Source organism: Lampetra planeri, chromosome 25 (assembly GCF_965212315.1).
Source record: "Lampetra planeri chromosome 25, kcLamPlan1.2.h2, whole genome shotgun sequence".
Lineage (NCBI taxonomy): Eukaryota > Metazoa > Chordata > Hyperoartia > Petromyzontiformes > Petromyzontidae > Lampetra > Lampetra planeri.
The window spans coordinates 8,045,861-8,073,845 of NC_136131.1; the positions used below are offsets into that span (position 1 = coordinate 8,045,861).

Genomic DNA, 27,985 nt, shown 5'->3' on the forward strand with positions numbered 1-27,985 from the left:
TAGATTTTTGATGATGAGCCGCTTTGTTGAGCTATCATTTGTGGCCAGGTCGCTTTTGAACCACAGGATGGGGACGGTTTCGTGATATTTGCACGTCGGTGGGTGATTTGTTTAAACCTTTTGTTGTACATTGCACTCCGAGCTTGTTTCTTGTTCTGTTTACTCTGGTAACGTTCTTACCCCGTGCCCCGACGGGACATCTGCGTAAAAAGAGCTTTATAGCTCATAGGATTCCTCCAGTACAAATGAACATTCTGATTCTGATTAAAAGTGTCAATGCTCCCAGTGTCTTCTTAACGCACGGGGGGATATTCGTCTTCTGTGTGTGCAGGTGGGGATGCAGACGCTGGGAATGGGATGTTTTCAGACGGACAGGATGGCGTGTCGTTCGTCAGCTCGCTGGGCGAACTCTACACATTCCCCCTGGCCGGTGAGAGACGGACGATCAACAACAACATCGTCAACAACAACAACATCGTCAACAGCAACAACAACATTATTATCCACAACAACCACGAAAACAGTCCGAACACCGCAATGCCACCATTAACCACATCAACGACAACATCGTCAACAACAACAACATCATCGTCATTATCCACAACAACCACGACAACAAACTTTACACCGCAATGCCACCATTAACCACATCAACAACAACACCGTCAACAACAACAACAACGTCGTGAGCAAGAGAGAGAGAGCGCGAGCGAGCAAGCGGTTGAGCGAGCGGTGAGCGACGAGCGACTGTGCGGTGGTTGTGGTTGTGGTAGTTGTGGTGATTGTGGTTGTGGTGGTTGTGGTGGTGGTTGTGGTGATTGTGGTTGTGGTGGTTGTGGTGATTGTGGTTGTGGTGGTGGTTGTGGTGATTGTGGTTGTGGTGGTTGTGGTGATTGTGGTTGTGGTGGTGGTAGTTGTGGTGATTGTGGTTGTGGTGGTTGTGGTGGTGGTTGTGGTGATTGTGGTGATTTTGCTTTTGGTGTGGTGATTGTGGTTGTGGTGGTTGTGGTGGTGGTTGTGGTGATTGTGGTGATTGTGGTTGTGGTGATTGTGGTTGTGGTGATTCTGGTTGTGGTGGTTGTGGTGATTATGGTTGTGGTGGTTGTGGTGGTGGTGGTTGTGGTGATTGTGGTGATTCTGGTTGTGGTGGTTGTGGTGGTTGTGGTGATTCTGGTTGTGGTGGTGGTTGTGGTGATTGTGGTTGTGGTGGTTGTGGTGGTTGTGGTGATTGTGGTGATTCTGGTTGTGGTGGTGGTGGTTGTGGTGGTTGTGGTGATTCTGGTTGTGGTGATGCTTGTGGTGGTGGTTGTGGTGGTGGTTGTGGTGATTCTGGTTGTGGTGGTTGTGGTGGTGTTTGCGGTGGTGGTGGCGGTGGTCGTCGCGCAGTGACGGAGAGCCATGGCGAGGTGTTTGTCCGCGAGCACGTCGACTGCCAGCGCTGTGAGTCGGGCGAGTGCCGCCGGGACGACGCCACGGGCGGCCTCGTGTGCCTGTGCCCCGCCGGCACCGCGCTCGCTCCAGACGGCGTCCGCTGCCTGGGTGAGGACCCCCCCCCCCCCACTCATACTCACTAACCACCCCCACACACACACTCACTCATCACCACACACACACACTCACCACCCCCACACTCACTAACCACCCCCACACACACACTCACTCACCACCCCCCACACACACTCACACACTCACTAAGCACCGCCCACACACACTCACACACTCACTCACCACCCCCCACACACACACACTCACCACCACACACACACACTCACCATCACACACACACACTCACACACTCACCACACACACACTCACTAAGCACCCCCCCTACACACACACACTCACTCACTAACCACCCCACACACACACACTCACACACCACCCCCCCCCCACACACACACCCCCCCCCCCCACACTCACACACCACCCCCCCCCCCCCCCCCCACACTCACACCCCCCCCCCCCACACTCACTCACCACCACCCCACACTCACTCACTAACCACCCCCACACACACACACTCACCACCACACACACACACTCACTAACCACCCCCCACACACACACACTCACCACCCACCCCCCACACACTCACTCACCACCCCACACTCAAACCCCCCCCCCCCCCCACACTCACTCACCACCACCCCCACACATTCACACAGTCACCACCACCCCCCCCACACACTCACACTAACCACCCCCACACACACACACTCACTCATCACCACACACACACACTCACCACCCCCCACACTCACTCACCACCCCCACACACACACTCACTCACCACCCCCCACACACACTCACACACTCACTAAGCACCGCCCACACACTCACACACTCACTCACCACCCCCCACACACACACACTCACCACCACACACACACACTCCCCATCACACACACACACTCACACACTCACCACACACACACTCACTAAGCACCCTCTACACACACACACTCACTCACTAACCACCCCACACACACACACTCACACACCACCCCCCCCCCACACACACACTCACACCCCCCCCCCCCCCCCACACTCACTCACCACCACCCCACACTCACTCACTAACCACCCCCCACACATACACACTCACCACCACACACACACACTCACTAACCACCCCCCCACACACACACACTCACCACCCCCCCCCCCACACACTCACTCACCACCCCACACTCAAACCCCCCCCCCCCCCCACACTCACTCACCACCACCCCCACACATTCACACAGTCACCACCACCCCCCCCACACACTCACACTAACCACCCCCACACACAAACACTCACTCATCACCACACACACACACTCACCACCCCCACACTCACTCACCACCCCCCACACACACACTCACTCACCACCCCCCACACACACTCACACACTCACTAAGCACCGCCCACACACTCACACACTCACCACCCCCACACACACACACTCACCACCACACACACACACTCCCCATCACACACACGCACTCACACACTCACCACACACACACTCACTAAGCACCCTCTACACACACACACTCACTCACTAACCACCCCACACACACACACACTCACACACCCACCCCCCCCCCCACACACACACTCACACCCCCCCCCCCCACACTCACTCACCACCACCCCACACTCACTCACTAACCACCCCCACACATACACACTCACCACCACACACACACACTCACTAACCACCCCCCCCACACACACACACTCACCACCCCCCCCCCCACACACTCACTCACCAACCCACACTCAAACCCCCCCCCCCCACACTCACTCACCACGACCCCCACACATTCACACAGTCACCACCACCCCCCCCCACACACTCACACTAACCACCCCCCACACACACACTCACTCATCACCACACACACACACTCACCACCCCCCACACTCACTAACCACCCCCACACACACACTCACTCACCACCACACACACACACTCACCATCACACACACACACTCACCACACACACACTCACTAAGCACCCCCCTACACACACACACTCACTCACTAACTAACTACCCCCACACACACACACTCACACACCACCCCCCCCACACCCCCCCCCTACACTCACACACCCCCCCCCCCACACACACACACACTCACACCCCCCCCCCCCCACACTCACTCACCACCACCCCATACTCACTCACTAACCACCCCCCACGCGCACACACTCACCACCACACACACACACTCACTAACCACCCCCCCCACACACACACACTCACCACCCCCCCCCCCCCCCCACACACTCACTCACCACCCCACACTCAAACCCCCCCCCCCCCCCCCACACTCACTCACCAACCACCCCCACACATTCACACAGTCACCACCACCCCCCCCCACACACTCACACTCACCACCCCCCACCACACACACTCACTCACCACCCCACTCACACACGCTCACCACCCCACCACCCCACACACTCACACACTCACCTCCTCCACACACACACTCACTCACCCCCACACACACTCACACACTCAGTAAGCACCGCCACACACACTCACACACACACACCACCACACACACTCACACCACACCACCACCACACACACACACTCACTCACCACCACACACACTCACTCCACCACCACCCCCGCACTCATTCATTCACCACCCCACACACACCCCCCCCACCATCCCCAACATCCCCCCCACCCCGACATTCCCCGCCCCGCCATCATTTCCCCCCGATCCCCCTTCACCCCTCCCCCATCATCCCCCCACCACCCCCCACACCGCCCCCCCCCACACCACCCCCCGTCGTCACTTGATGATTAACACCGCTACTACCCCCGATGGACGTCGCCTTGACCCCCCACGCTGACGTCGCTGCCATCATCATCATCCTCCTCATCCTCGTCCCTCTCCTCTTTCATTATCGGTCACCTCTCAGCCTTTGCCGCCACCACCACCACCACCACCCACTACTGCCACCCACTACTACCACCACCACCACCCACTACTGCCACCCACTACTACCACCACCACCACCCACTACTGCCACCCACTACTACCACCACCACCCACTAATACTACCACCCACCCACTAATACCACCACCACCCACTAATACTACCACCACCTACTACCACCACCCACTACTACCACCACCACCCACTACTACCACCACCACCACCCACTACTGCCACCCACTACTACCACCACCATCACCACCCACTACTACCACCAACACCACCACCCAATAATACCACCACCACCATCATCCACTAATACCACCACCACCACTCACTAATACCACCACCACCACCCACTACTACCACCACCCACTACTGCCACCCACGACTGCCACCCTGTACATCGGCTTCGATGTCTGGCCAACGGGCCGTCATGACAGCACACTCGCGGCAGATCAGCGAGGTGGTGCGTGCTTCCTCGATGGCGCGTCTACCCCCCCCCCCCCCACTACTACCACCCACCACCTTCTGACGCCGTCACTTTGCTGCGGCCACCGATGAACGTCGCCGCTCAGCCGCCGCCACCCACCATCCACCTACCGCCCACCACCCACCGCCCATCCACCACCCACCCACCACCCACCCACCGCCCACCCACCACCCACCCACCACCCACCCACCACCCACCGTCCACCCACCACCCACCCACCACCCACCGTCCACCCACCACCCACCCACCACCCACCCACCACCCACCGCCCACCCACCACCCCACCCACCACCCACCGTCCACCCACCGCCCACCCACCACCCACCAACCACCCACCGTCCACCCACCACCCACCCACCACCCACCGTCCACCCACCACCCACCCACCACCCACCGCCCACCCACCACCACCCACCCACCGCCCACCCACCACCCACCCACCACCCACCGTCCACCCACCACCCACCACCCATCCACCCATCCACCACCCATCCACCACCCATCCACCCACTCACCACCCATCAACCCACCACCCATCCACCCACCTATCCACTCACCACCCACCCTAAGTGCTTCAGAATCATTAAGCACTTTTAAAATAAATCTAAAAACTTACTTGATTAAACTTCCTTTTAATTAGGATTTTCTTAACGTTTATTTGTATCATGTCTTTGCAAGAAATGTGTAACAACGTGATTTTATTTTGCCTACAATTTCACCATAATTGCTCGTGCCTGTAAAGCACTATGCATTGCATTTTTTTTTTTGCACGAATAGTGTTACAGAAATAAAGTTCGATCGATCGGTAACCAGCAACCCCCATAAATCGTTTCGATCGACGTCGATTTTCGATCCTTGTCGTCGCATCCCCCACGACGTAAACCCCGAGGCGACACTGCTGCAATATTAATAATGTCGTTGTCGTCGTCGTTGTTGTTGTTGTCATAGTGAGGCCAATAACGATCACGACGCCGCCGCGTCCGTGTGTTGCGTGCCCGCCAGACATGGTGACGGGAATCCCCGAGGGGCATCTCTCGCTGCCGCTCGTACTCGCCGTGGCGACCGTGGTGACGGCGGTCATCCTGGCCCTGGCGTGCACGGGCATCCTCATTGGTGCGTGATAATTATTATTATTAATTAATTATTAATTATTATTATGATGATGTTACAATCATATGCAATTATAGAATGACCTTATGTATTCGTTACGTAATAGCATTCACATTTTTTTGTTGTCAAATATGTAATTATGATTATATATTGTCGTGTTATATTGACAAAATACATAAATAGAAATTATAAAAGTCATTTATATATTTATTTATAAGTATAATTAATATATTATAATTATTATCATTTTAACACGTAGGCTTTCGCGACCAATATAATCCATAATACCAAGATATTTTTTTTTGTTGGGTTACATCGCGTAAATATATAAATGTGTCGTCAAACCCGCCACCACCCGACACAGCCAACTAGTAAGGGTTGTCACGTGAACAGAACGTAGCCGATTCGTTACCAGTACAGCACCACCGGTTGTGTTTTGGAGAGCAAAGCCACAACATTTACAATCTGAATACGACGTTTAAAAAGTTGTATTATGAATTATAATTTTTTTATATTATGATGATCATGAATTACATTATCATCATGCTTATTGGTTATTATTAATCGTTATGATAATTACTTGCAATATTTCATCTGCCAATAATAATCATTACGCCCGATCATTTTTACATTAAATAAATTGGCTCTTTTTTTCACCCATCGCACCTGCGCAGGCTTCGTACTGAAATACAATGTGAATGATTCACGATAGTAATGGAGTGGGCTATTATTATTATTTGTGCAATTCTTAAAGCGGCAGGGTGATACTGTCCATCACGAACGAAGGCAGCTGCCTGTGTATCACAGACGCGGCCTGCAGTACGCTCACAATCACTTGTTGAGTCACCTGTAATCACAGTTGAGTCATTTGCAATCCCAGTCGGATCACAATTTTCACCGTTAAAACGCCGGCACGCACCGTGGGGCCGATTTGCGCGGTTGCGTTCGCGAGTAAGAACCGGGACGGCCTGCCTGACACGGAGCGGCGAACGCCACGGTGGAACCGCCGGCCCAAACCGTCGTCACCGTCGTTGTCATCGACGTCGATGTCAACATCGCCGCGGAGTTTGGACAAACATCGCCCCCAGCTATAGGGTCACAGAGCTTGGGCAATTGCTGCCGCCAGTTGCGGCAGAGTGGCGGGCGCTGCGTGAGCAAAACAAATGCAGCTTCGTTGTTATTTTTACTCAAACTGTATCATCATCGCCAGGCCTCTGCGGTGGGAAGTCAAACGGCGGTTGCCGTACGGACGGTCTGAGCCCCGCCATATGGATGTGGAATTTCTTAAAAGCATCAACGACGACTACTGTTCATCTGATTATCCCAACCCTCCCTATCTCTCTCCCGCTCCCCGTCTCCCTCCTCCTAACATTCCTGGCCTCCCTCCTCTTCCCGTCACCTCCTCCCCCCTCATGTCCCTTCCTCTCCCTCACCTCCTTTGTTACTCATCTTCTGCCCACCCACTCTACCACTTAGATATGCCGCGTGCGCGTCTCTGGCCTTGTAAGGTCTATTCAAATGCGGTAATAGTCACGGAGGTGGGGGTGCGCGGGGGGGTTGCGGTTTGATTCGTTCTTGAAATTTCCATATGTGGGAGTACAATGTGGAGCGGAGGTTAGGATGAGCCATTTGATGTGCATTCACATTGCACAGCCACACCTATTGTGAGCCGTGCCTCCGACGCAGAGTAACCTTAGTCCTTCAAGCGAATTGCAAAGTTAACCCCGAACAACGTCATCCACGTGTCAGTGCGTCCATCCGTCTCGGCTCGTGTCTTCTGTCTGTCCATCTGTCTGTCTGTCTGTCCGCGTGTCCATCTCTCCGTGGGCATCTCCTCTCATCCGTGTGTCCAATCTGTCCGTCGGTGTCTCCGTCCATCCGCGTGCGTGCGTGTCTATCCGTGCGTGAGCGGTGGTGCAGTGGTTAGCGCAATGGGCTATGAATCGAGCGATCAACGTTTCGATTCCTGCTAACGACTAATAACGGTAGCGAATTATTTGAACCGGTCCTGAACCTCCCCCCTCCCTCTCCCAGGTTGACTCAGCCTCAAATGAGTACTTAGCGTGGTGATTAAACTTCCCAATTTGGGGGGTTCGGGCGTGGTGCTGGCCACCCACCCCCTCGTGTGCCGTGCCGGCCTTCATAGGTGCTGCTCGCTAACAGCACTTGCCCCGACAGTCCCTACACCGTGGGCGTCGCGTTGGCGAGATGTTAACTACTTCGCCTGGTATACAGGAGGTCGTGGGTTCGATCCCGACCCTGAAGCCTGCTGTGTAATTGGAGTTTGCGGTGTCTCTCTCTCACCGTGGTCACGTGAATTTTTCTCCGGGTCCTCCGGTTTTTCCCTCCACATTTAGAATCGTGCGTTTACAGGTTTTGGCTGCTGTAAATGTCCACGTTTCCACGATAATCCACTCCGTTGAGCTATCGTTTGTGGCCAGGTCGCTTCTTAAAAAATAACTATACAGCTCAGTGGGCCTTACCTGGTAAAATAAAACAAAAATAGTTTGGTTTAGTTAACATTACAACTAACAGTGACACATTGAAGGACCACACTTTAAAGAGTTGGCAGGCGCACGTGCGGCGGCGCCAGCTGGCCTGGCCTGGCCCAAATAAAATTTGAAATTATAAACAAAAGTTACGCGCGGATTTTCTCTTGCGGTTCCTCCGGTTTTTCCCTCCACGCTTAAGAATCAGCGTCACCCCCTTTTCGAGTATTTGGCCGCGTCGTCACTTTCAGATGTTCCTTTGTTCATGTTTTTGTTTGTTGCGGTTGCACCCGAGTCAAGGGCCACATGGCTCACAGGGCTCTACCTAACGAATGAAAGTGAAACTGAACTGGAACTGATTTCCACACGACCACGACGACAAGTCGACTTTAGTTGCGCTCTCGTCGTGTGATAGCCAGAGCCGCTGCTGAACAAAAGAGCTACACGGCTTAGTGGGAGGGACCCTTACCTGCTTTGAAAAAAAAATGAATTAGAGTTAAGGCTAATAGTGGGGTGGAGAGGTGGGAGTGGAGAGGGGGGGTAATACACTTTGTTTTTTCTTTCGGTAAAGTCACGTAGGTAAAAAACTTTAAATAAATTCAATCACGACGTTTCGGGCGCAACACAAGCGTCCTTCTTCTTCACGCTTGTTGTGTTGCGCCCGAAACGTCGTGATTTAATTTATTTTAATTTTTCACCTAAAATAAAAAGAAAACAAATTAAAAATGAATAAAAACCAAAAAACTCACGACGTTTTGTCGACCATAATAATAAGACAATATATGTATTCATCTTCTTGGTTCTTTCGGTAAAGTCACGTAGAATGGAAATAATAAAATAATAAAAATAAAACATTATAAAATAATTCTCACGACGTTTCGGCCACAACGCAAGCAGCCGTCCTCAGGTGACAGCGTCTGTCGCCTCGACAAACCTGGTTTTCACCTGAGGACGGCTGCTTGCGTTGTGGCCGAAACGTCGTGAGAATTATTTTACAATGTTTTATTTTTATTATTTCATTATTTCCATTCTACGTGACTTTACCGAAAGAACCAAGAAAATTAATCCCTGCAGTCACGAAAGCTTGAAATCGAAATATATGTATTATCATTATTTTATTATTTTCTATCCACGTGACTTTTCCCAAAAAACAACCAAAGAGTATATGAATCCTTGCAGTCACGAAAACTTCAAATCTGCGGGGGGGGGGAGAGGGGAGGGGGGGTAATATTCGTCTTTGCGTGTCTGCGCCGTGCGTCCGAGCAGCGTACAGACGCAAGCAGCGGCAGCTGCGAGCCTTCCGTCTGGAGCTGCTGAGCCCCGAGTACAACTTGAGCAAGGTGCGTGCCTCCACCATCATGACCGACTACAACCCCAACTACTGCCACGCGGGGAGGGAGCCCCACGGCGCGGCCACCGTCGGCTCGGCCGGAGCACTCAGCGAGCTGAAGGAGGTGCCGAGGCGAAACATCGACCTCGTCAGGTGCCGCGCGTCGTCATGTTGATGTCTTAGTCGTTGTTGTTATCGTTATTGCTGTTGTTGTTATCGTTGTTTTGTTGTCGTTGCTGTTGTCGTTGCTGTTGTTGTTGCTGTTGTTGTTATCGTTGTTTTGTTGTTGTCATCGTTGTTGTCGTTGTTGTTGCCATTGTTGTCGTCGTTGTTGCTATTGTCGCTGTTGTTGTTGTCGTTGTTGTTGTCGTTGCTGTTGTTATCGTTGTTTTGTTGTTGTTGTCGTTGCTGTTGTCGTTGTTGTCGTTGTTGTCCCTGTTGTTGTCGCTGCAGTTGGTGTTGTTGTCGTTGTTGTTGCTGTCGTTGTTGTTGCTATCGTTGTTGTCGCTGTTGTCGCCGTTGTTGTCAATGTTGTGATCCAGAATCATAATATCAGAATCAGCATATTTGTTTATACCGGAGAAATCCGATGAGCTACACTGCTCTTTTTTGATGCCCAGTAGGGACACGGGGTAAGAACGTGACAACAACAACAACAACAACAAACAATAGCAATCACGACTGTAGTGCACAGTATTAGAAATGTAAAGAAATCATCCAAAGACATACAAATAAAATAATCCATCCCCCATCCTACCAGGCAAAGCCCACCGGGGTATTCTTGTTATCATGGTCCAAATTGTTGCTGTTATTATCAGTGTTGTAAGCAGATTCATTTAATCTTGATTTGAAGCTTTCGTAACTACAGGAATCCATACTCTTTGGTTCTATCGGTAAAGTCACGTAGGTAGAAAAATAATAGATCACGACGTGAACTATTATTGCTTCGCATATATATTATCAGGGTGTGTTTTTTGTTTGCATTTTGACCACAAGTATCGTGGTTAATGCACACATGATTCCTTGTAAAAATGTTTCAGTTTTGTTGCCAGAAAAAAAGGGGAAAACGCCAATTATTATTATTATTATTATTAGATCACGACGTTTCGATCGCAACACAAGCGACCGTTATCAGGTGAGACAATCACAGCAGAGAAAACTGCCTGTTTCAGCAGACTTTACCGAAAGAACCAAAGAGTACAGATTTATTTATTTTGTATCCACTCCCCTCCCCCCCCCAAGTCGTTAAGGCCAGAGCTGAAGAGTAGGCGAGATGTTCACCACCTCGCCTGGTATCAGAGGTGTGGACTCGAGTCATGTGACTTGGACTCGAGTCAGACTCGAGTCATGAATTTGAAGACTTGCGACTCGACTTGGACTTGCATAACAATGACTTTGTCCCACCTATGAGATGTGGACTCGAGTCATGTGACTTGGACTCGAGTCAGACTCGAGTCATGAATTTGATGACTTGCGACTCGACTTGGACTTGCATAACAATGACTTTGTCCCACCTATGAGATGTGGACTCGAGTCATGTGACTTGGACTCGAGTCAGACTCGAGTCATGAATTTGATGACTTGCGACTCGACTTGGACTTGCATAACAATGACTTTGTCCCACCTATGAGATGTGGACTCGAGTCATGTGACTTGGACTCGAGTCAGACTCGAGTCATGAATTTGATGACTTGCGACTCGACTTGGACTTGCATAACAATGACTTTGTCCCACCTATGAGATGTGGACTCGAGTCATGTGACTTGGACTCGAGTCAGACTCGAGTCATGAATTTGATGACTTGCGACTCGACTTGGACTTGCATAACAATGACTTTGTCCCACCTATGAGATGTGGACTCGAGTCATGTGACTTGGACTCGAGTCAGACTCGAGTCATGAATTTGATGACTTGCGACTCGACTTGGACTTGCATAACAATGACTTTGTCCCACCTATGAGATGTGGACTCGAGTCATGTGACTTGGACTCGAGTCAGACTCGAGTCATGAATTTGATGACTTGCGACTCGACTTGGACTTGCATAACAATGACTTTGTCCCACCTCTGCCTGGTATACAGGAAGTTGTGGGTTCGATCCCGACCCTGATGCCTGCTGTGTATTTGGAGTGTCTCTCTTCCCGTGGTCGCTTGGATTTTTCTCCGGGTCCTCCGTTTTTTGTAACTTCACATTTAGAATCAACGTCACCTCCTCTTCCTCCTCCTCCTCCTCTTCCTCCTCTTCCTCCTCCTCTTGAGCTCCGTCCATTTTGGGGGAGGGTGAGGCGTCAGAGAAGCGACTGCTGGAGCGGGGGGCCATCGACGCCTTTATAACCGGTGCCCCCCCCCCCATCTATCTCCCGGTGTCCCTGCGCGCAGGGCGTTGGGTCACGGCGCATTCGGCGAGGTCTACGAGGGTCACGTGACTGGGAACCCGGGGGACCAGAGCCCCCTCAAGGTGGCCGTGAAGGTGAGCCGGGCGCGCTGCCACCCCCCCCCCCCCCCCCCCCCCGAGATGTCGTTAAAAAATAGACAACTTTGTTCATATCAAACAACAAGAACAACAAAGCCGCCGTGTATATGCCACAATGTTATTGTTTCATTCACGCTGGCGAATAGGATTTAGTGGGTCGGGGAGGTGAGGCAATCCCTGGTATCCGAAGCCCCCCCCCCCATCTCCCCCCATCACCCCCCCATCACCCCTCCATCTCCCCCCATCCATCACCCCCCATTTCCCCCCCCCCATCTCTCCCCCATCTCCCCCTCATCACCCCCCATCTCCCCCCCATCACCCCCCATCTCCCCCCCATCCCCCCCCCATCTCCCCCCCCCATCTCCCCCCCCCCCTTGTCCCTTACCCGCTGTGCAGGGGAGCGGTGGCGCAGCGATTAGCGCAACACCACCGCTACAAACCCCGGAAACCAAAATTGGATTCCCGCTCACGGCCACCACCACCACCACGCGGGCCGAGCATCTCAACCGGTGCTGGGCCTCCCCCTAGGTCGACTTGGCCTCAAATGAAAACTTACACCCCTCGAGACGCACGCTAATCGAGCTCCTTTCCGTGCGTAGCCGCAGCATGCCGCTCGGGAGGTGCGAGACGCGTGGACGTCGCCACTGGGGAGACAAAGGTGGTCTCGAGAGGCAGTGCCGGGCTCCATAAGAGCACTTGGCCCAACATTCCGCTGAGGCTATTGGGGAGGGGATCTTTGTCTTTATCTTTGTGCCGCTGCGCAGACGCTGCCGGAGATTTGCTCGGAGCAGGACGAGCTGGACTTCCTCATGGAGGCGCTCATCATCAGGTAGCGAAGGGGACCTGGGTTCGAATCCCCCCGCGGGTGTTGCTGCGATGACTCCTCCACGGCCACGTCGTTCGCTGTTGCTGCTGTTGTTGCTGCTGTTACTACTGCTGCTGTTGCTGCTGGTGTTGCTGTTGCTGCTGTTGTTGCTGCTGTTGTTGCTGCTGTTGTTGCTGCTGTTACTACTGCTGCTGTTGCTGCTGGTGTTGTTGTTGCTGCTGTGGCTGCTGCTGCTGTTGCTGCTGCTGTGGCTGCTGCTGCTGTTGTTGCTGCTGCTGTTGCTGCTGCTGTTGCTGCTGCTGCTGTTGCTGCTGCTGTTGTTGTTGCTGTTGTTGCTGCTGCTGCTGTTGCTGCTGCTGTTGCTGCTACTGCTATTGCTGCTGCTGCTGTTGCTGCTGTTGCTTCTGCTGATGCTGCTGTTGCCGCGGCTACTGCTGCTGGTTTTCTGCGCTATTAATTACGACGAAATTCGGACAGCGGACGAAAGCACCCGTCAGCGTCGCTCCGCGGAGAGTTTTCCGAGCGCGTTTCTTCGCGTCGTGACGCCCAGCAACGGAGCGCGCGATCGGGAACAACATTTATTTTTATTTATTTTTAAACATCGGGGGGGCGGGTCACAGTCAAGTCGCACGACACAAATAGACGCAACGCCGAGAGGCACTCCTCCCGGCGATTAGCGCCGAGGCAGACGTTCCACGGGACGTCGTTGGCACTATTCCTCCCACGGAATCCAAATCGGTGCCGTCATTACTGTGTTCCCACTCGGCGGGCGGGCGGGAGGGGAGGGGACGAGCGCGGTTCGGCAGTAACACTCCCGCAGAATGTCGCTGGCGGGAAACGCAGCGGGCGTCAAACTCGAGTAGAAAGCGGAACGACGACCCAGGACCATTACCGGATCCCGCGCTACGAACCCGGCAACCCGAGTTTCGATATTCGCACCAACACCCAGTGCCGGATTAAGCTAGTGCGGGACCTGTAGCATATTTAATAAAGGGGTCCTAAATAAAATAAAAAAAACAAGTAAATATTTAAACAAAATTTTTTACTTGCATAGTAAACTACCGTAATTGTATTTTTTCATTTGCAATACAGCCAGATAATAATCGCTAACCTTAAACACCCAGTCGTTCATAAAAGTTGAAGGCGGTATAGTACTATAGTAATAGAGCAAGTGCAGAATCACTGAACCGGAATTGATAGCTTGAAAGCATTTAGCGCGGGGCCCTTGAAAGTGCGGGGCCCGTAGCTACTACACATGTTACTACATATGTTACTACATATGTAGTAACATATGTAGTAACATATGTTACTACATATGTTACTACATATGTCGCAGCTATTTTTGCTCCTACGATAATCCAGCACTGCCAACACCGGTGACCGAACCGGTCCTGGGCCTGCCCCCACCCCCTACCCCCCTAGGTCGGCTCAGCCTCAAATGAGCACCTGCTGCGGCGTGCAAACATCACCGCGCGGGAGACAAAGGCGGCCGGGCCGCGGGTGCTGCACTTCTGTCCCCAGCGGATCCGTGACGGCTGTTGCGGGCTCCAGTGTGCGTTCTTCCCTTTGTCGCCGTGACGACCAGCCCCCCCCCCTCTCTCCCCTACCACCCCCCCCCCCTCCTCCCAGTAAGTTCAGCCACGGGAACATCGTGCGCTGCGTGGGTGTCAGCCTCCAGCGCCTCCCACGTTTCATCCTCCTCGAGCTCATGGCCGGCGGGGACCTCAAGTCGTTCCTGCGCGAGGCCCGGACCGCCTGCCTCGTGAGTGGCCCCCACCGTGGCCAGGTCGGCCCCGCCGCCCGGTTATGGCCGCGGCGTGTGGTGGCACGCGGCGATGTGCCGCTGTCGCGGTGTGCCGTCCTACACCGCGCCGCGGTGGCTCGGAGATGTTAGCGACCTCGCCTGGTCTGCAGGAGGTCGAGGGTTCGAGACCGACCCTGACGCCTGCTGCTGTTTATTTGGAGTTTGCGGTGTTTCTCTCTCATCATCATCACGGTGGCTCGGAGATGTTAACGACCTCGCCTGGTCTGCAGGAGGTCGAGGGTTCGAGACCGACCCTGACGCCTGCTGCTGTTTATTTGGAGTTTGCAGTGTTTCTCTCTCATCATCATCACGGTGGCTCGGAGATGTTAACGACCTCGCCTGGTCTGCAGGAGGTCGAGGGTTCGAGACCGACCCTGACGCCTGCTGCTGTTTATTTGGAGTTTGCAGTGTTTCTCTCTCATCATCATCACGGTGGCTAGGAGATGTTAACGACCTCGCCTGGTCTGCAGGAGGTCGTGGGTTCGAGACCGACCCTGACGCCTGCTGCTATTTATTTGGAGTTTGCTGTGTCTCTCGCGCTCTCTCTCCCCCGTGGTCGTGTGGATTTTCTCCGGGTCAATAAGCCACTTTCGTTGAGCTCTCATTTGTGGCCGCTCCTGAAAAAGAGCTACATAGCTCAGTGGACCTTACCTACCTGGTAAAATAAAATGTTTTTTTTTACATTTTAGTTTAATCCAACAACGCACGTGCACGCACTCACAAACGGAGACACCGATCCAACCTGCCCTCCCCCCTTATAGCCATCAACGGGCAAGTCAAGCGCCGTTAGCGAGTGCCTGTGAAGGCCGGCATGCCACACGAGGGGGTGGGTGGCCAGCACCACGCCCGGCCGCCTTTGTCTTTGATGTTCACACAAGTGAGCTCATTTGAGGCTGAGTCGACCTAGTGGAGGCCTAAGACCCCGTTCGAATATTTTCCACTGATTGCTGCTCATGAGCGGGAATCGAACTGGGGTGGCCAGATTTGCAGCGGAGAAGCGCCGACCACTCTGCTCTGCCGCGTGTCTTTGCTTTTCGCGAACATTGTCCATTCCTCACGTGATGTTGTTTCTGTGACGTCGCGTGATGTTGTTGTTGTTGCTGCTGTTCTTGGGTTTTTTTCATGCTTTTGTCGTTTTCGTGACCCAGGTCACTCTGGCAAATGAGACTTATGTCCTGCACTCATGAGTCTTTACCTGGATTGAACAAAACACGTCTCAAACCGGCGTGCGCACACACACAGCACACAACACACAGCACACACACACAGCACACACACAACACACACGCCTAAACACGAATACACACACGAATACAACAACAACAACAACAACACTTCACCACTAAGTGGTGGTGAGGTCACCACGGCACCTGTGCCAGGTCAGGTGCACTTTGAGGCACTTCGAGGTGCACACGAATGCAAAGGCAAAGATCCCCCGCATAGCCTTAACAGACTCTTATGGCAAGTGCTGTTAGCGAGCACATATTAAGGCCGGCACGGCACACGAGGGGGTGGGTGGCCAGCACCACGCCCAGCCTCCTTTGTCTCTCTAGTGGCGATGTTTATACACCGCACTAGGTACCCATTTTCGGCTGAGTCGACCTAGGGGAGGACCAGGACCTGTTCAGATATTTGTCACCGATGTTGACCATGAGCGGGAATCGAACTCGGGTCACCAGGTTCGTAGCGCAGCGCAGCTAACCGCTACACTACCGCTCCTCCCCACACACACACACGCAAAGACACTCACACAGTACGTACGCGTTGTGAGTCAGCAGCCATGCTCCCCCTTCTCACCCACCGCCTCATCCACCCCGTGTCTCTGCGCCCACCCCACTTCCCGCCCCGACTCCCAGCCGGGTGGCGCGTCGCTGTGCACGCTGGAGCTGCTGCAGATGGCTCGGGACATCGCGCAGGGCTGCTGCTACCTGGAGGAGAGCCACTTCATTCACAGGTGCTGTGTGCTTCGTCTGGGCGCGCAGGCGACTCGTGAATGGGGGGGGGGAAAGGGTGTCCACTTTTCACCCAGGCAACTGGCAAATGAATGAAAGGGAGAGAGAGACAAAAACTGTGGTGGCTAGGAGATGTTAACTGCAGGAGGTCATGGGTTCGGTCTCGACCCTGACGCTTGCTGTATATTTGGAGTTTGCGGTGTCTCGCTCATCATCATCACGGTGGCGAGGAGATGTTGACTACCTCGCCTGGTATACAGAAGGTCATGGGTTCGATGTCGACTCTGACACCTGCTGTATATTTGGAGTTTGCGTTGTCTCTCTTATCATCATCACGGTGGCGAGAATATATGTTAACTACCTCGTCTGGTATACAGGAGGTCATGGGTTCGATGTCGACCCTGACGCTTGCTGTATATTGGAAGTTTGCGGTGTGTCGCTCTCTTCCCGTGGTCACGTGGATTTTTCTCCAGGTCCTCCGAATTTTCCCTCCACATTTAGAATCATGCGTTTAGAGGGTTTGGCTGCTATAAATTTCCACGTAACGATAAGCCGCTTCGTTGAGCGATCATTTGTGGCCAGGCCGCATCTTTAAAAAGAGCTGTGCAGCTCGGTGGGTTTGGCTTATTTAACTGGACAGCGCAGAGTGTTTCTAGCTAACATTACGACTAACAATAACACATTTAAGGATCACAGTTTCACGAGTTGACAGGCGCACGTGCGGCGGCGCCAGCTGGCCTGGCCCAAATTAAATTTAAAATAAAAAAAAGTCGCCAAAAAAAGTCGATTTCGAAGTGAGCCCACGAAGCACGTGGTGCTCGTTTCTTGTTCACAGCCCTTCAGAGTAAGTTGTGGAAATTCCACATTCCTATGATGGTGGGGAGGTGGGGGTGAGTTTTGCCATAGGACATCCACTGTTGACTTCCCCATTACAAATTGGTGCTCTTTTTATCGACCCCCCCCCCGCCTCAATCAGGATGTGAACTTCCGACCTTTCGATTGCGATGCCGTTCGCTGCTCTACCTGGTCTGAAAAACCACGACCCCGCAAATGTAATCCTTTCTCGTGCCGATGACGTGTACGTCATCGGATTTTCTTCTGATTCCGTTCCGATAACGTACGCGTATGTCATTGAAACGAATCCGAAAGAAAGAAAAAAATAAATTAAATAACTGTATCGGTACCGAGGCTCCCACAAGGCCATACGTGTGTCACAGTTTGACGCCAGCTATCATAAAGGGCGGTGGTCGTGTTGCTACTGTTCTCTGCGATGAGTAAAATGTCTTTACAGAGAGTGACGCTGCTACGCCTCTCTACATAAAATGTACACTGAGCCGCTTGCACGGTTCGAAATTCAGAAGTGAACGGGACACACCACACCATAAAACTTGCACCTAGTGGCAGACTAATGATCCATCTTCAATTCGTAGCCAGTGGAAAACCAACCGTGCCACGATGACCCCGTGCTGGCACGGCTCCGGACGTGCCAGTGGACAAATGTCGGTTTACTTGACCCGGTGTGGTGTTTTTAATTTGTAATGAACCTTGCGCAGGGACATCGCAGCGAGGAACTGCCTCTTGACCTGCAAAGGGCCGGACAGGGTGGCCAAGATCGGAGACTTTGGGATGGCACGAGACATATACAGGTGCGTGTTGCACGCGCGGCGGCGGTGGTGGTGGCGGCGGTGGTGGTGGTGGTGGTGGCGGTGGTGGTGGTGGCGGTGGTGGTGGTGGTGGCGGCGGTGGTGGTGGTGGCGGTGGTGGTGGTGGTGGAGGTGGTGGTGGTGGTGGTGGTGGACGGTGGTGGTGGTGGAGGGTGGAGGTGGTGGTGGTGGTGGAGGAGGGTGGTGGTGGTGGTGGTGGAGGAGGGTGGTGGTGGTGGTGGCGGCGGTGGTGGTGGTGGTGGGGGTGGTGGTGGTGGTGGCGGCGGTGGTGGTAATGGTGGAGGGTGGTGGTGGTGGTGCTGGTGGTGGTGGTGGTGGCGGCGGTGGCGGTGGTGGTGGTGCTGGTGGTGGTGGCGGTGGGGGTGGTGGTGGTGGTGGTGGTGGTGGTGGTGGTGGTGGTGGTGGTGGTGCTGGTGGTGGTGGTGGTGGTGCTGGTGGTGGTGGTGGTGGCGGTGGTGGTGGCGGTGGTGGTGGTGCTGGTGGTGGTGGTGGTGGTGGTGGTGGCGGTGGTGGTGGTGGTGGCGGTGGTGGTGGTGGTGGTGGTGGCGGCGGTGGTGGTGGTGGTGGCGGTGGTGGTGGTGGTGGTGGTGGCGGCGGTGGCGGTGGTGGTGGTGGGGGTGGTGGTGGTGGTGGTGGCGGTGGTGGTGGTGGTGGCGGTGGTGGTGGTGGTGGTGGTGGCGGCGGTGGCGGTGGTGGTGGTGGGGGTGGTGGTGGTGGTGGTGGTGGTGGTGCTGGTGGTGCTGGTGGTGGTGGTGGTGGTGGCGGTGGTGGTGGTGCTGGTGGTGGTGGTGGTGGTGGGGGTGGTGGTGGGGGGGGTGGTGGCGGTGGTGATGGTGGTGGTGGTGGTGGTGGTGGTGGTGGTGGTGGTGGTGGTGCTGGTGGTGGTGGTGGTGGTGGTGGTGGTGGTGGTGGTGGTGGTGGTGGTGGGGTAAAGTGTGGGTAAGCCCCACCTCTTCCGACGCGTCTCCGGCAGTGTGGAAGACAAAGGCCCACAAATCCACTCCAGGGCCTCCCTTGAGCTCTTACTTGACCTCAAGAACTATGAATTGTTTATCTTGTTCGCTCAGTCTTGGTGTAGGTTTCGTGCAATTAACGTTTTTTTGTATTAACATGTATTATGAAGTTGTTGTTTTTGTTAGTCTGGTTATCGTTTGTACAATCCCTACACCCTGCAATGTCCTGCAATTGCCCCTACTGCCGATAGTCTTTGGCTGGCGTCTACGAGTCTCTGTATAACTCTATTGATCTATGGATCTCTGTGTAACTCTATGGATCTCTGTGTCACTCTATGTATATCTGTGTCACTCTATGTATCTCTATGTCACTCTATGTATCTCTGTGTCACTCTATGTGTCTCTGTATCACTCTATGCATCTCTGTGTAACTCTATGGGTCTCTGTGTCACTCTATAGATCTCTGTGTCACTCTATGTGTCTCTGTGACACTCTATGTATATCTGTGTCACTCTATGGATCTGTGTCACTCTATGGATCTCTGTGTCACTCTATGTATCTCTGTGTCACTCTATGGATCTCTATGTCACTCTATGTATCTCTGTGTCACTCTATGTATCTCTGTGTCACTCTATATATCTCTATGTCACTCTATGTATCTCTGTGTCACTCTATGTGTCTCTGTGTCACTCTATATATCTCTATGTCACTCTATGTATCTCTGTGTCACTCTATGTGTCTCTGTATCACTCTATGCATCTCTGTGTAACTCTATGGGTCTCTGTGTCACTCTATAGATCTCTGTGTCACTCTATGTGTCTCTGTGACACTCTATGTATATCTGTGTCACTCTATGGATCTGTGTCACTCTATGGATCTCTGTGTAACTCTGTGTCTCTGTGACACTCTATGGATCTCTGTGTCACTCTATGTATCTCTGTGTAACTCTATGGATCTCTGTGTCACTATAGATCTCTATGCAAGTTCACGAATCTCTACACAAGTCTATATAACTGCGATGTCCTGTAAATGTCGCAAGTCTGAAACAATAGAGCCTGCGTCTGAACCCCGGGTGATGCGCTGTTCACTGCAAACAGCAAGCACTTGGCAGGACCCTCCTCAAAATGAGTGGCGAGACTCGGTGAGGCTTTCCTGGGTAAAAGAAAATAAAAAAAAAGAATATAAAAGTTTGTCTCATGGCAGAAAGCCGATCTCAAACTTGGAATATAATTATGGATGTAACACACCCAACATTAATTTTTACTGTTTAAATATTGAAATTTCACCCTAGTCAAGCTAAGCCCGTGCCTTTTCAAACGCATGAAAATTAATAATTGAAGGAGCGTTTTAATTATGCGGTGATAAATCCCACATTTGTCTCACCACGGCGTGACCTCCCGATCCCAAGCAAGCACTCTCAGACTGCCCCCACCACCGCCCCGTCTAAGCCCCCCCCCATCTCCTCCATCTGCTCCAGCTGCTGACCCAATTAATTAACGTCATTATCGTAATTTAATTAATTGTTCGTATCATCATCATCTACCTCGTCAATCACCGCCGTCACAGTTTTCGTCGTAGCCGTCATCATCACAGACGCCACTCTCACCATGATCATTATCCGCAGCAGCAGAAACGTCAACATCGTCGTCATCATTATTCAAAAGAAATGAGCAGACAAGCCGCCTGTCCCTCCACGTAACACATTCCTGCGGAGGGAGCTGGTAGGAACGTTGGGTTGCTCGGTCAATGGCCAGGGTCAACGGCGGCGTGGTGTATTCCGCAAATATGCCCGACTGTGAGGGCGGGCACAAGCTGGCGTGAGTAGGTTAAACGTTGAGTTTTATAAGGGCACCACGGGGTGACCAGCCCCTCCCCACCCAGCCCCACCCTCCCACCCAGCCCCTCCCCACCCTCCCCTCTCCACCTAGCCCCTCCCTCCCCACCCAGCCCCTCCCTGCACGACGGACGGACGGACACAATAATCCCCTGTGGGCTGGTAGAACCAGTGGGTTCCTACCAGTAAAATATATATTTTGCACACATCCCATCAGCCACACAGTCTTCTGGGAGTTCATAATTTGAGCGAAACTGGTGCGGTTTTCGGCACGTGATGTCTCATCAGCAGCAGAGTCAGGCTTGCTTAAACCAATGTCTGGGCCCTGCCACGTGAGCATAGGCAAGGGGCCTCTCCTTAACATTTGGGTTCTAGTTCGACGCAAAACTCTGTCGCACACGGCACAGAATAATCACCGGGGTCGTTGCGGAGAATCTAGGTAACGCGGTAAATAATCCCATATCCCATCATCATCATCGTCGTCATCATCATCATTACCATCGCGTGCGGTTCTGCATCTCGAAGCGTCCCGTTACCGTGGGAACACCCCAGGCGTGACCCATCGCGGTCACAACGAGCGAACCTGAAGGATCCTTAGGGCCGGGGGGCGGGGTGGCGGTGGAGGGGATGGGGTGGGGGTGGAGGGGCGGGGTGGGGGTGGAGGGGCGGGGTGGGGTGGGGTGGAGGGGGTGGGGGTGGAGGGGTGGGGGTGGAGTGGGCAGGGTGGGGGGTGGGGGGTGGAGGGGGAGGGGTGGGGTGAAGGAGGAGGGGTGGGGTGGAGGGGGTGGGGTTGGGTGGCTGGGTTAGTGTTGAGGGGTTCACAATGGCCGTGTCATCTCCACGGTTTGAGGTCGCGGTCTTTTTCCGTGAAGGCGAATGGACGTTCACCGCGGACTGCGAAGTGCTCCGCGCGTTTGACATTTTTTTTTCATTCCGGTTGGTCGGGGGCTCCCGGATTAAATTAAGTGTTTTTTTTTATATCCATCCAATTTAATTTCCAGCGCCCATCTCTGGGAGCGAGATAAAAAAAAAAATCTCCACAGTGCACACTTTGTGCCGCGTGTATCAGATGATTGGCGCGTGGAAAGGCTTTCTTTGCACAGGAGACACAGGAGCGAGGGCGGTGGTGTGGTGCGGAGTCGAGAGCGGTGGTGTGGCCGGAGGACTGGTGGCGTGGAGGGGGAGAGCGATGGTGTGGTGGCCGCAATGTCGGTGTGGCGGCCGGTCCGGTGGTGTGGGGGTGAGGGTGGTGGTGTGGCCCGCCACACACGGTGCGCGTGCGAGGTTGCCAGAGGGCCCTGGCACAAGGAAGTAAATGCGGCCGCCCCCTGTCCAATATCCAGATCCTCTCTCTTGTAGCCGGGGCGGTGATGGCTCCACGCCTGTAATCCGCGCACTGTGGTGGTAGGCAGCGAGGGATGGTGGATCACCGCACACGGAGTGGTGAGACCTAACCGTGGTGAGCCCGGGAGAGCGTGGCGCAGCCAAGTGGGGACCAATCTCCGTCTGTCCCATCTGCGCGGGATAAAGCGTTGCCCCCTCTCGCGCACGCGCGCGTGGTTTCTCCCGGCGCCCCGGCCTTCCTCCCGCACGCACGGACAACGCTCATCGTCAATTCTCGCGCGAACTCCGTCCGGTCGCCATCACAGTAATAGCAGCGGCAGCGGCGGCTTCTGGCTGGCCATCGAACAAAGGCGGCGGTCACCGCATCACTCTCGGATGCGCTTCTACAGCCACCGCCTGGGGCGCTCTCTTCCTTCCGATATGAGCAAGCCACTTGAGCTATGCACTTTTTAATCATCTATATTGAAAACTCATTTTATTTGAACTGCTCTTCGTGTTGTTGTGCTTCGCCCCGCTCCTCCGATTAGCACGATTGTCAATGTACGGTGCAAAAGACGTTCAACATACGCGCATACAATTGCCTGGAAACATCGCAATCTGTGCACGTGCCTCTGCGGTGTGAGATGCTGAATGATGATTCAGTCACCACTCTTGAGAACCCAGTTCAATCAGCTGCCAGAATCTGACCCGGGAGTGTCACCGGGGCGGCTGCCACAATCTGAGCCAGGACCTCGCCGGAGCCAGCTCAGCGACCCGGCCTTTCGAGCCGCTCACCCAGCTGTCCGCACTCGTCAAGAATTCACACTCTCACGACAAACCTCCGCGTGTCCCCTGCGGACTGTCACTCGAGCCGCACGCCTCGCCGGCGCCCTCTGCCGCTGCATGACGTTCGGCACGGTGCCCGGCGACGCTTCGCCCCGCTCGCCGGCAGCCTCTTTCAGCAAACTACTGACGAAGACCGAATGCGGAAACGTCGGACACCATGCCGGACTGCTAGCGGCACACCCCGTAAGCACATCGCGGAGCCCTGGGCTCAGGATATTAACTGATGCACCCCCCCTGCCCCCTCCACACCGCTCCCTGTCCTGTCCACTCTTCCTGCAGGGCCAGCTACTACAGGAAGGGCGGCCGGGCAATGCTGCCTGTCAAGTGGATGCCACCGGAGGCTTTCCTCGAGGGCATCTTCACATCCAAGACTGACACGTGGTACCGTAACCCCCCGCGGCTACCACTCGATCTCACAAAGACAAAGATCTCCCCCCCCCCCCCGGATAGCCTTAGCAGAGTGTTTGGGGCAAGTACTGCGCACGGGGCGGTGGGTGTAACAGCTCCACGCCCGGCCGCCTTTGTCTCCCCAGTGGCGATGTTACACACACACCACACTCTGTACTCATTTGAGGCTGAGTCGACCCAGGCGAGGCCCAGGACCGGTTCAGATAAATCGTCACTGGGTGTTGGCCGTGAGCGGGAATCGACCTCGGGTGGCCGGGTTTGTGGCGCAGCGTAGCGCTAACCACTGCGTCACCGCTCCCCGCTCGATCTCACACACACCTCGCTCGCTCGCTCAAACGTGCACACACATCACCGTACTCTCTGGAGTAGCAACCCAGCGAAGGCCTGTTGAATGGAGGTAAGCACCTGTTCATATGGTGAAGGTGGATTTTATATCACGTGTCGTTGTGTGTCCATGTCCGCGTGTCCCCGCGTGCCCAGGTCATTCGGGGTTCTCCTGTGGGAGATCTTCTCGCTGGGCTTCATGCCCTACCCCAGCCGCAGCAACCAGGAGGTCATGGAGTTCGTGATGGGCGGAGGCCGCATGGACCCGCCCGGCTCTTGCCCGGGCCCCGTGTGAGTCTCCCCGACCTCCCTGCGTGTTGCCTGCCCACAGAGGCCGATCTTACCAGCGGTGTCAAGATCGGCCTCTGTGTAAGAGGAGGCTCGTGAAGGACACTGCTGCTACTGGGCAGTTGGAGGGCAGTCGCCCTCCAGCAACAACGACGGAGGGCAGAGGAGCGACGCTCACAACGACGAGCGGAGCGCCGGGCGGCTAAAACGTAGGAAGTTGGTAGAGTAGGGGTTACAGGTGGTGCATCTACCGGTCATCTCAGTCGGTCAACCCATGGCACCTGGGTCTGTCCCGAGACCTCCTGTCAGCGAGAATTCGACACTTCACGTGGCATCAAAGTGCACCTGGCCTGGCACAGGCGCCGTGGTGACGTCACCGTCACTTAGTGGCGAATGGCGGCTGTGTTGGTATTGGTTGGAATGGGCCCTCTCCTAGCCCACTTGACCCCCCTCTCTCTCTCTCCATAGCCCCACTCTCATAGAGACCCATACACTCTCACAGAGACCCACTGTCATAGAGACCCATAAACTCTCACAGAGACCCACTCTCACAGAGACCCATAGACTCTCATAGAGACATATACACTATCATAGAGACCCACACACTCTCACAGAGACCCACACACTCTCATAGAGACCCGCTTCATAGAGAGACCGATACACTCTCATAGAGACCCACACACTTCATAGAGACCTACACACTCATAGAGACCATACACACTCATAGAGACTCATACACTCTCATAGAGACCCATACACTCCCATAGAGACCCAGGCACTTGCATAGAGATCCACTAAACTGGAGGGCGATGGCAGTGGCTGCATCATCATCAGCATCATCAGCAGCGCTCTCTCCACCAGTCAGACGCACGCGGCCCGCGCAGCTTCCAAGCTGAACTGGTGTGGTGGAGCCCAGCGCCGGTGCAGCTTCATCATCATCATCGTCGTCGTCATCACCGTAATCATCGTCACCACACGCTTCCCTTGCGTTCCATAAGATCAATGGCTCCACCTGCATGCGTCGTCCCCAGGGCAAGCGGAAAACCCAGGGCGGGCCTCGTAAGCTCCCTCAACTCGGAGCCGAGTCACCTCGCGACTCGGCACGCGCCCGTGACCCCTGATGACCCCCGTAACCTATTACGCCACCCCCCTCTGTCGTGACCTCGTCGGCAGGTACCGCATCATGACGCAGTGCTGGCAGCAGCGGCCCGAGGACCGCCCCAACTTCGCCTCCATCCTGGAGCGCATCGAGTACTGCACGCAGGTGTGGGACGCCGCCAGTGTCAAACCCAGTGTCTTGTTGTGTCACACGCACACACGTGCATGAGTGGGTGGGTGGGTGAGTGAGTGGGTGGGCGAGTGGGTGGGTGGGTGAGTGAGTGAGTGAGTGAGTGAGTGGGTGGGTGAGTGGGTGAGTGAGTGGGTGAGTGGGTGAGTGAGTGGGTGAGTGGGTGGGTGAGTGGGTGAGTGGGTGGGTGAGTGGGTGGGTGAATGGGTGGGTGAATGGGTGGGTGAGTGGGTGGGTGGGTGGGTGAATGAGTCGGTGGGTGGGTGAGTGAGGACGTGGGTGGGTAAGTGGGTGGGTGAGTAAGTGGGTGGGTGAGTAAGTGGGTGGGTGAGTGAGTGGGTGGGTGAGTGAGGACGTGGGTGGGTGAGTGGGTGGGTGAGTGGGTGGGTGAGTAAGTGGATGGGTGAGTGGGTGGGTGAGTGAGTAAGTGGGTGGGTGGGTGAGTGAGTAAGTGGGTGAGTGGGTGAGTGGGTGGGTGGGTGAGTGAGTGAGGAAGTGGGTGGGTGAGTAAGTGGGTGGGTGAGTGGGTGGGTGAGTGAGGACGTGGGTGGGTGAGTGGGTGGGTGAATAAGTGGATGGGTGAGTGAGTGAGTGAGTAACTGGATGAGTGAGTGGGTGGGTGAGTGAGTCAAGTCAAGCCCAGTTTGTTGTTGTGTCACTAACAGACACGTGTGTGCTGTGCCTCTCTGGCACAAATCTGCCACTCAAAGAGCTGTCGCAGTCATAATTATAAACATAGATAATTACATGCTACATTGAGTGGGTGGGTGGGTGGGTGCGTGATTGAGTGGGTGAGTGAGTGGGTGAGTGGGTGGGTGAGTGGGTGGATGAAAGCCGAATGCCGAAACGTCGGACATCCTGCTGAATGTCACTACGATGACGAATACCTCGTCGGGTTTTCCCAGTGAACGAATGCCGATGTATCTGTCGCCCCATCTCTCTCTCTCTCTACCTCTCCCTGCCTCTCCCCCAATCTCTGTGGACGCTAGGATCCGGACGTGATCAACTCCCCTCTCCCGATGGAGCTGCTGCACGTCCCTCGCGACGCCCCGGCCGGCCGTCCCAGCGGCCCCACGGAGCCCCTCCTGCCTCGCCGCCCCCTCGGCGCCCCGGCCCCGCGCCCCGACCCCGCCGGTGGGTCGCGCCGGCGGCCCCGGGGGATGCAGCCCACCGGCTTCTACCTCTGGGACGCCGGCGCCGACGTCTCCGGCGTCGGCGCAGCCACCGCCGCCCCCTCCTCCTCCGACGACGACGAATCCTCGACCGCGTTCCTCGGCTGCGAGCGGGAGGCCGAGGGCCCCCGCAGGCCGCCGCGGCACTCGTGTAACGAGTACACGGAGATGGGCGCCTGGTGCCAGCCGGCGCCACCGGCGCCACCGGCGCATCCCGGAGTCGGCGCCGCCGCCACCGCCACTGCCGCCGTGGTTTCGACCGGGAAGCTGACCAAGAGCCACAGCACCAGCCTGTGGAACCCCACCTACGGGTCGTGCGTGCGCGAAAAGCCCGAGCGGGCGAGCACGGCGCGAGGGTGCGGCGCGGCCGCCGGCGGGGGGTCCGAGCCGAGCGACGCGCAGCGGCTCCCGCGGCCGGCACGCGAGGATTCCGGAATCGGAGGGTGCGCGGCACCGGCGCTCGCCGATCGGCGGCGGCCCGGCTCGCCGGGGCGCGACGGCAGCGACGCCGAAACGAGCGACTCGCCCGCCTCGCCTGCCTCGCCCGCCTCGCCGTCGTCGTCACCGTCGTCTTCTTCGTCGTCGTTATCTTCGCGGGCGACGGCGGTCGATGAACCGCTGCAGCCGTTCCTGGCGGCCGGGCACTGAACTGCTCCGTCCGTTCTCCCATTCGCCGCCCGCGCAGCGGCAGCGACGACCCACCGGACCGCCGGTCGGCCCCGCCGGCGCGAGCGATGGACAGCCACCGGGGCGGGGGAGGGGTGGGCACAGGACTCCCCGTGGACGCGCGTGTGAGACGGGGCAAGGCGAACGCTGCGGATCGTTCTCCGAGGCCGGAGCCGCTTTACATGTCGCCGTCGGTTTTGCGTTCGGAACGAAACGGGATCGGCTGCCCGAGCGCGCAGGCGGTGCAGTCGCACCGACCGAAGAACCACGTGGTGGAGGGGTTCCGGGCGC

The 27,985-nt window shown here is 55.2% G+C and overlaps 1 protein-coding gene across 1 annotated transcript; it reads left to right on the top strand.

Annotated features, from left to right (window-relative positions):
* The first annotated feature begins 311 nt into the window (after positions 1–311).
* On the top strand, positions 312–27,985 carry LOC144727385 (ALK tyrosine kinase receptor-like). Its single transcript, XM_078606163.1, has 13 exons — positions 312–430; positions 1,387–1,539; positions 5,948–6,058; positions 9,811–10,027; positions 12,253–12,343; positions 13,111–13,175; positions 14,802–14,934; positions 16,833–16,930; positions 18,482–18,574; positions 23,828–23,929; positions 24,437–24,571; positions 25,742–25,832; positions 26,846–27,985. Exons 1-13 carry the CDS (start codon positions 358–360, stop codon positions 27,674–27,676), a joined length of 2,193 nt encoding a protein of 730 aa, XP_078462289.1. The 5' UTR covers positions 312–357; the 3' UTR covers positions 27,677–27,985.

Excerpts from the sequence above, each read along its gene's own strand:
- LOC144727385 (XM_078606163.1), top strand. The coding sequence starts at position 358 with ATGTTTTCAGACGGACAGGATGGCGTGTCGTTCGTCAGCTCGCTGGGC. Across the intron at positions 13,176-14,801 it reads ATGGAGGCGCTCATCATCAG|TAAGTTCAGCCACGGGAACA; the intron begins GTAGCGAAGGGG and ends CCCTCCTCCCAG. Across the intron at positions 18,575-23,827 it reads ATGGCACGAGACATATACAG|GGCCAGCTACTACAGGAAGG; the intron begins GTGCGTGTTGCA and ends CTCTTCCTGCAG.